The sequence below is a fragment of the Malurus melanocephalus genome, unplaced genomic scaffold (genome assembly GCF_030028575.1).
Source record: "Malurus melanocephalus ecotype Western Australia unplaced genomic scaffold, MMel_1.1 scaffold_93, whole genome shotgun sequence".
Taxonomy (NCBI): Eukaryota; Metazoa; Chordata; class Aves; order Passeriformes; family Maluridae; genus Malurus; species Malurus melanocephalus.
Window position 1 is genome coordinate 1,189,745 of NW_026623325.1, and position 8,512 is coordinate 1,198,256.

Here is an 8,512-nt window from a genome sequence, read left to right on the forward strand (position 1 = left end):
CTGCAGCAGAAAGCTAAAATCCTTACACTAGCCTTTGGCCATTAAGCTCAGTATTGGTGCATGCATTTCCCATTATGATAAACAGATTTTCATTAGACACATTAGGTRGCACACAGCATGTACAAGCAATACAGAAAAGAGACACCACAAGAGTGCTTTAATTATAATTACAGAAAAAAAAGATCTTGTTACAAAAGAAATGTAATACTAGAGCACTGGGACTAAATTGTTCTCTTAGTACTTGTAAGGGAACAATGCAGGAACTCTATCAAGCWCAAACCTGGTATGTACCAAACTTTMTTTGGAGTTGRATTAARGATGTTTTCACAGTCCAAGTTTCCTGCGCAGCTCATAATGAATGACTTTCTGTCTTGTTCATGGTTCTGGTGTTTTTATGGTTTTCTTGCTCCCCTCTTAGATGAGATTTCCATCTGCAGTCAGGTTGTAACACTGGATGTAGCTCAAGTGATAGAAGGCTGTTTAGGCTCCACTTTAGTCCACAGTGAGGGGTCATGGGTTTTAATTCATGCAGCTTCATTTATTCCAACAGTGACAAATTTAAATGTACAGTAAAAGATGAATGCAAATAGAGAACCTGAGATAGTGCTCATTCATTTTGTGGAAAAGCCACTTATTAAAGCTAAGGAGGAGAAATAGCCAGCTTTCTAGAARTGGCTTCAATGGGTAGGCACTTAGGAAGATAAACTGTTCTGCCTTATGTGTCATATGCTACCCAAGACAAGCATAAAACACCTTTTGAGACTACTTTGAGACAAGACCAGACTGACTCATMCAGTCCTTCAAATTAGTCATTGTTGTGGGTTAAGGTTTCTCCTTTTGTTTCCTTTCTTGGGGAATTTTTCTTTCCCATTTTGTTGCTGGGATACACTGATTGCCAGGTCATCCTTTTGATGGCTGGGGATTGGGGAAGACAAAAGAACCTAGCCCCACCTGAAGAGTCTCCCTGGGCACTGCTTCTGCCTGGCAGCTTTTTTTTCCTTTCTTTGGAGAGAGGGAAGTTCTCACGGGAGTTTTGTGCTCGGGGAGGCCTTTGTGTGTGTGTGTGTGTGTGTGGGTGGATGGGTGTGGGTGTGGGCGTCTGCATCTGCGTGTGCGTGTGCAGGGGGGGTAGCTTCACTTCCTGCCCTGCTTGGCTCGGGGGAGGATGGTGGACCTGCTGCTGCAGAGTTCAGCGTCTTCAGTCTTTGGTTCCTGTTTGTTGCATTGTGATCTTCTGTGCCCACCTCCTCTCCCCACCATGCCTTGCTGGGGAACCCTGCAATTCCAGCTGCAGTGGTCAAGTTCTGCTGCATCCCGTCTGCAGCCGCAGGATTCTGCTCGTCTTTTTGCCCATCTGGCCGTTCTGGGGTTTCTTGCTGTCCAGAGGAGCACCGAGATCAGCGTTTCCGCTGTGAGTTTGCAGAGGAACTTTTTCTCCATCCACCTTTGCCGGTTTGTGTCCACCATTGGCCACTGGGAGATCTGAACCAGCCGGGACCCGCGCCACAGCGCCCCCTGCAGCCACCGGGGAATCATCGCACCCACCCTGCCCGGCCGGGAGCCAACAGCGCCCCTGCCGACTGGGACTGTAACTGCACCAAAGGGGAGGGTGTGTCTGTGTGAGGCTGTCACTGGGTTTGGCACTGGGCTGCTTGTTGCTATCGTTATTGTTACTTGTTTCACCTTGTTATACATATTAGTAAAAACTGTTATTCCCTTTTACCCATATTCTTGCCTGAAAGCCTGTGATTTTCAAAGCTGTAATAATTCGGAGGGAAGGGGGGGGGTTCATATCCACCACTCCAAGGGGGGGTCCCTGCCTTCATCGGCAAACACCTGTCTTTCAAACCAAGACAGTCATACACAATTTACAACTCAGAAATGTGAACTTTAAGAAAAATGCAGAGTTCCTCCTCATTTCTGATTGGGTCCCTTTTTCTATTTTAGCTCTGCAAGCTGTCTGTAATTCCTGCTAGACCAACTCTAAGAAAAGGAATGGTGACCTAATCTCACAATATGGAATGTCAAAGAGGCTGGGAGTGGTTTGCTCAACTCATTTCAAAGGTACCTCATATAGGGAAAAGGTTTTATGAAGAAAAGCTTTGCAGGCTGGATAGAAGAAAGGGAGCAATGGAAGGAGCACTGTATATCATGCTGTAAGTTGAAACASTTCTTTTGGTTAACCAAGAATGAAAAAAAGGCAATTTTTTTCTTGGTTTTTATACAGAAAAAAAAACCAACCCAAAACATTTTAAAAGCATACAGCTGAGTGAGGCACAGTCAGGTGGTTAAAAGTCTCTTCATCAGATAAAGTCTACTGTACCAAAATTCTACACCAAGTATTAGGGGAGAACAAGAGAAGGAAAACAGTTGCACTGTCTCCACCTTCCCAGAGGTGAAAATCCCTTTTTTCATCAGATCAAGAGAATGAAAAACGAACTTAATTCCTCCCACTGATGCAGGCTCTGTGACTATGGGGAGGCAGCACTGACCCAATGGCATTCACAGGCAGTTGAGACTATCCTCCCCCAACACTATGAAATGCTTCTTAGTGGAGGCAAGGAGAATAAAAAAAATGCTGGTGCCCAGCAGAGCTGATAGCATGCATTGCCAGAATATCTGTGTTCCTACAACATTTGCTTGCTCTCCAGATCACTTAGAGAGGACACCTACCATAAACACAAGAACCTCCTTGTCTTCTTCCTTCTCAAAAGCTGCAATGTACCCCAAAAATCCTCTGGTATCTACTTTCAACCAAAATCCTTTGGTTTTGGCTTGTCTCTGAGCTAACAGAGTGTGTTTGTGATTCCTGGATCTCCTTGGGCACTAGAGCCTTCTCTGGTCCTTTCCACCCCCACTTTTGGAAGACTGTCCCAACAACAGGATCCCAGCAGTAGGCATACTTGGAGAAGCTGCTGTCAGAAGACTGCTTCTCTCTAATTGCAGATGCAAAAATACTGAATTAGCTTTTGATCTTTAAAACCTGCCTCAGCATCAGCTTCCCAGGGAAGCTGTTATTTTTAAAACACAAATGAGCATTCATTTTTTTATCCTTTTCCTTGAGTGTGAAAATATTGTTTATTGTTTTCTTACACCTAAGAAAGTTTAAGGGAAACAAGGAGCCAGGAAATCCTGAAACTGGGGAATTATTTCAGAATTGTTGTTTTTCTGGGGCCTTTCATGCAAATTTTTATCACTAGGTAGCACAATTCAGCCAGATTCAATATCATGCAGATCCCTGATACAGCAAGCATGAAAATAGTAAATGTGGTTTTCTCAGTGGGCCGAGACACAAAACAATCCACTGTGTTGGGGCAGGGCCAAGCTTCACACTTCACTAAGCGAGGCATCTGGAACCCATCGTACATGTAATAGAACACATACATGAAGACAGCTTCAAAGACGATCCTGAAGAAGATGCTRCTGGTGTACGTCCACCACAAGGGGCCCCGAATGTGAATCTTTTCATTTTTTAGGTCTTCGATGTTAATTTTCTCACCATTTCTGAGCTTCCTTTTCTTCTCGTGCTTGGTGTAAGCCACATGCATGGCCACCAGCAGCGCAGGTGTGGAGACGAAGATCAGCTGCAGGGCCCAGAGTCTGATGTGAGAGATGGGGAAAAAGTGATCATARCAAACATTTTTGCAGCCAGGCTGAAGGGTGTTGCAGACAAAGTCATCTTGTTCATCTCCCCAAACTTTCTCTGCAGCCACAACCAGGATCATGATACGGAAGATGAAGAGGACTGTGAGCCATATCTTCCCGATACTRGTRGAGTGCTTATTTACACCTCCCAAAACAGTCTGCAGAGTTTTCCAGTCCATCTTCTTTTCTGTGTCCTTTTATCTGCAGGATAACACAATACAGAGAAAGGTTACTTATCAAATTGTGAAAAATCAGCTCTAGGCCTGTGAAAAAGAGAACTTCCTAACAGTCTCTCCAGACCCACAGGTAAATCACTTTCATTAATGTCACCCATATGTTTATAAATTCAAACAGCTTCCATCAATTTAGGATGGGACAAACATATCTCAATGTATTTCTCAACAAGGCTTTGGGCAGGAAATATGCACATCTAAATACAGTTTCTCTGTGSATCCTCTGTCATCTCATTCCCTTTCTTGAACTATTTCCCTTTCTGTGGCTGAYTCGTCAATGTTTTGCCTTTCAGTGTAGTTCCCAAAGCAACAGAAATTACTATCAYGCATGAGTTAACCCTCATCTAGACAAAGTAGAGACTTCTCTAGGATTTCTCTGCCAACACCACAGCCCTAGAAGGCTGAGCTGGTTTTTGTCATGGGGGTAGGTACTACTTGGCCTTCTTAGTCAGAAGTCCTCCCTCCACCCAGACACTTCCAGCAGACCTCCGAGGCTTTCTGTTGCAGTTCAGACAAGGCCCTTAATCTCAGAAGTGCAATGTTTGAATTTGCCAACACTGGTGAGAAGCCTCAAACCAGCTCTGTCAGGGCTGCATGCTTTTATAGCACAAACCARCAGGCAAAGGCAGACAGAGCAGAGCTTGCCCTTCCATTGCTATATCATCCAAAAAAGGAGGCAAGCAGAATCATAGGGTTGAGAAGAAAAAGCCCTCAGCTGAAGAGTTTGTTAATTTTCTAGATGCTATCACAGAAAGTCAAACTTCAGAGAAGCTCCATTTCAGATTTCCTCCTACTCTTAAAAACTAAAATCCACATTCTGCCCTTTTGAAAGTAAATTTTGCTAAAGTTCCAACTCCAGTCTCAGGGTTCAGCTTTCAATGATTACAGCCATTTGGAAACTATWACTGAATTGGACAAAACACTTTGAACCCCGAGCTGGGAACCTGCATAACTGGTCCATCACCTCTCAAGGCTAGACAGAACTGTGCTGTGTGGGAGAGTCACAGAGGCCATGGATAAGAGCTCCATCTCCTCTCGATGCTGGCTGTGTGCTGTGGGGAGAGCATGGTACCTGGCAATGCAACACTGGCCAAAGCTTACAAAAATCTCTCATTCTCACACAGCAGAGAGAGAAAAAAAGAATTTTTTTACCCTGGTGTAGTTCCATCACAACCAAAGGACAAACGTGCCTCAACACATATCCTTGGTATGAGGGCCTAGCTTGTACAGACAAGCCTGGAGGCAAGAGGGAGAGGTCAGATTTACCGTGATGCGGAAAGGTGAAATTGGGTATGGCAAAAAAGAAAACAACTTTGAGAAGATGGCTGGAATTCCTTAGACTTCTCATGCTTTGTCTGGCGCCATCTTTTTATGCAACGTTTTACACTGACGCAACCTGCAGGCTATGATCAGCTACCTGTATCTTTCTGGTAAGAATTTCCTCATGTCTGTTGCATAGTCATTAAAGTCAAAGAAACCTTCACAAGAGGCTAATCAGAACTGAAGCAAAACACTGAAAGTGCATTTCGCTAAGCTGAATGGTCTGGGTTCAAAGTATTGTCTCCTACTGCAAGTTTTGGGGGGAAAAAAAACTTTTCTCCCTACTCATCTGCCACTACAGAAACACTGCAATTGGCTGTAGGAGCCAATCTACCCGGACACCCAACTTGCCAACCAAGACACCATTACTGAAGACCACTCCAAATCCCCACTCTGGGGTTAGTAGCGGGATGCCAGACTCTCCCTCCCTCCCTTCGCGCCGACCTTTATCCCGCCGAATTCCCGCGCTTGCGAGCCTTCAATGGTGGGAAGGGGCAGGATTGCCGTCTGTTCCTGTAAAGCAAACACCGGCTTTGGCTCGAAGCTCTGACAGCTGCTCCCGGTACGGGCTGTGTGTGATCGGAACATCCCGGCCGGCCGGTCCCGGGGCTGGGGGCTCACAGCCCCCGCCCAAGCACGGCTTGACAGGGGCTCGGGGCCGCGGCGTGGCTGCTCCAGCCCCGCAGCGCCACTCTCCGAGCGCAGCCCCGCCGGGACGGCCCGACCCGAGCCCCACTCCGGCACAACGCACGGATCGCGATCCACTCGGAGGGCGCACAGCCCAATCCCAACCCCGATCCCGATTCCACCGGTGCGGCACGCGGGAGCTGTTCCGCCTCCTCACCTGGCACGGCCGGGCAGGACACGCGGGATGCGGCCGGGCAGGACACGCGGGATGCGGCCGGGCAGGACACGCGGGATGCGGCCGGGCAGGACACGCGGGATNCAGGACACGCGGGATGCGGCCGGGCAGGACACGCGGGATGCGGCCGGGCAGGACACGCGGGATGCGGCCGGGCAGGACACGCGGGATGCGGCCGGCACGCCGCGCTGCTCCGCTCCCAGGAGCGGCGGTACCTGCGGAGCGGCTGACCCCAGCCTGGCCGCCCCGGAGCTGTAAGGTCCCTCTCCATTCACCTGCCGCCGCTTTTAACCCGCCCCTGGCCCGCCCCCGGCCGCGCCCACGCCCCGCTCCTGCCCGCGGAGGTGGCGGTGGGGAGTCCGCCGCAGGGCGGGGCCGAGGGGCTGAGCTGGAGTCGCCGGAGTTGGGCTCTGCCGTGCCCGCGGGGCAGGAGCTGCTGCGAACCGAGCGGGACGGGGGACGGTGCCCCCGCGGGAGCGCCCCTCCTTCGGCCGGGACGTCCATGTACACAGGGCGCGCATCGGGCGGAGCGGAGCCGGCACCCTACAAATACGGCCCTGCACCGGGGTTGATTCCCAAGTGTTGGCAGAAAACATGTCCCGGAGGGAAATCCCGTCCCGTGGGACACTCCGAAGCTGCCCCAGAGCCGTGGCAGCCAGAGAAAATCGTCACCGTGAGCCAGTTCAGAAAATGGTCAGATAAAATGCAGCTCCCACAGATTTTCTCTAGGGTGAGGCAAGGCTGGAGAACGAAACCTCAAAGACGTTCTTAGGAGGCCTGAATTTGGAAGACAAGGAAKAGGTAAATTAGCTAAGGAATCGATGATAAAAAATTGATCTTGGTAGCCAGATGTAGGGATAACAAGGGCCTCAGGCAGTCAAGAGCAGGTTAGGAGAAAGGAAAGGAAAGGAAATCCTCACTAGTGTGCACGGCCTTGATTTCTGATTTCATTGCTGCTGCACAAAGGGAGTGGYGGTTAACGTTTTTGTGAGAGAAGGTAATCTATCAGGAAGTATAAAGAGTGACTCACATAAAAGCCACTTTCCATGTGAAGATCTGTCACTAGGTGTTATTTGCCTGGAGATTGAGCTCTGTTGTTCACGATTAAAAAAAAAAAAAAAATATTAAAAAAAAAAAAAAAAAGTAACTTCTTCTTATAGCACCCTTTAAGTCCCATCTTTAAAGRAAGCTTTTGTGGACAAAGTCCAGAGCCAGCCAGGCATGAATTAGTTGTATCAGCAGTGCAAGCCCTTACCTTGGGCTTTGCTTATAAAGTGTACCCAGTGCTGCTCTCAGGCTGAGATCTGCCTCACACAGTCTGCACTTCATCCAAAGCATCCAACCAAGAGTGACTTCTGTTTAAATGATGCTTGATTACAACTTAATAAAGAGCCTTGGCTTTTCAAAACGCTGACAAAAAATCCTACCAGAAATGARTGCTGTGTTAAAAAGGATGTTTAGGAAATATAAGAAAAATTTGTCTGAGTATATGAAGTACTGCTGGAAGTGCTGTGTTTGTTGGTGTATATTGAAATAAAGCTCCATATATTAAACTTAGTGYTGAGCTTGACTTTGTGACATGTCTGGAAGTAGAAATGCTTTCATCAATAGGGATTAAAATAAAATTTAAACTTGATCTAGTAATTTGTATAGATAACAGTTACTAGAATCTCAAACTTGTGTGYATATCTGCAAAATGACAAAGTTAATTTGACTTTGCTCTCAGAGGTTTAGAAAATTACATTGGACTTCACAGAATATTCTGAGTTGGAAGGGACACACACGGACCATCGAGTCTAACTCCTGGCCCTGCACCCTGCACAGGTCACCGCAAGAGTCACACCATGTACCTGAGAGTGTTGTCTAAGCACTTCATGAACTCTGTCAGGCTTTCTGCTGCAACCACTTCCCTGGGAAGCCTAATCCAGTGTCCAATCACACTCTGGTGAACCTTTTCCTGATATCGAACCTAAACCACCCCTGACACAACTTCAGGCCATTCCCTTGGGTCCTGTCACTGGTCATACATAAAGAAGAGATCAGTGTCTGCCCCTCTGCTTTTCCATATGAGGAAACTGCAGACTGCAATGAGGTCTCCCCTCAGTCTCCTCTTCTCCGGCCTGAACAAGTGAAGTGATCTCAGCCGCTCCTCATTTGGCTTCCACTCAAGGYTCTTCACCATCTTCACTGCCCTCCTTTGGGCAACTCTCCAATAGTTTTATATCTTTCTTATCTTGCAGCACACCAAACTGCCCCCAGCACTCGAGGTGAGGCTGCCCCAGATCAGAGTAGAGCGGGACAATCCCCTCCTTTGTCCGGCTGCCAATGCTGTGCCTGATGCCCCCCAGGACACACTTGGCCCTCCTGGCTGCCAGGGCACTGCTGGGCATGTTCAACTTGYCATCRACCAGGACCCCCAGGTYCCTTTCTGAGRCACTGCTTTCCAGTGTCT

The 8,512-nt window shown here is 48.0% G+C and overlaps 1 protein-coding gene across 2 annotated transcripts; it reads right to left on the bottom strand.

Annotated features, from left to right (window-relative positions):
- Positions 1-1,128: 1,128 nt before the first annotated feature.
- LOC130574954 (gap junction beta-2 protein-like) lies at positions 1,129-6,143 on the bottom strand. Of its 2 annotated transcripts, XM_057368502.1 has the most exons (3): positions 6,043-6,143; positions 5,643-5,711; positions 1,129-3,846 (listed from the first exon to the last, which is right to left on the bottom strand). In XM_057368502.1, the coding sequence occupies exon 3, from the start codon at positions 3,822-3,824 to the stop codon at positions 3,147-3,149; it is 678 nt and encodes a 225-aa protein (XP_057224485.1). In that variant the 5' UTR covers positions 3,825-3,846; positions 5,643-5,711; positions 6,043-6,143; the 3' UTR covers positions 1,129-3,146. The 2 variants fall into 2 exon arrangements, with proteins under 2 accessions (XP_057224485.1, XP_057224484.1); XM_057368501.1 differs by lacking the exon at positions 5,643-5,711.
- Between the last annotated feature and the right edge of the window lie 2,369 nt (positions 6,144-8,512).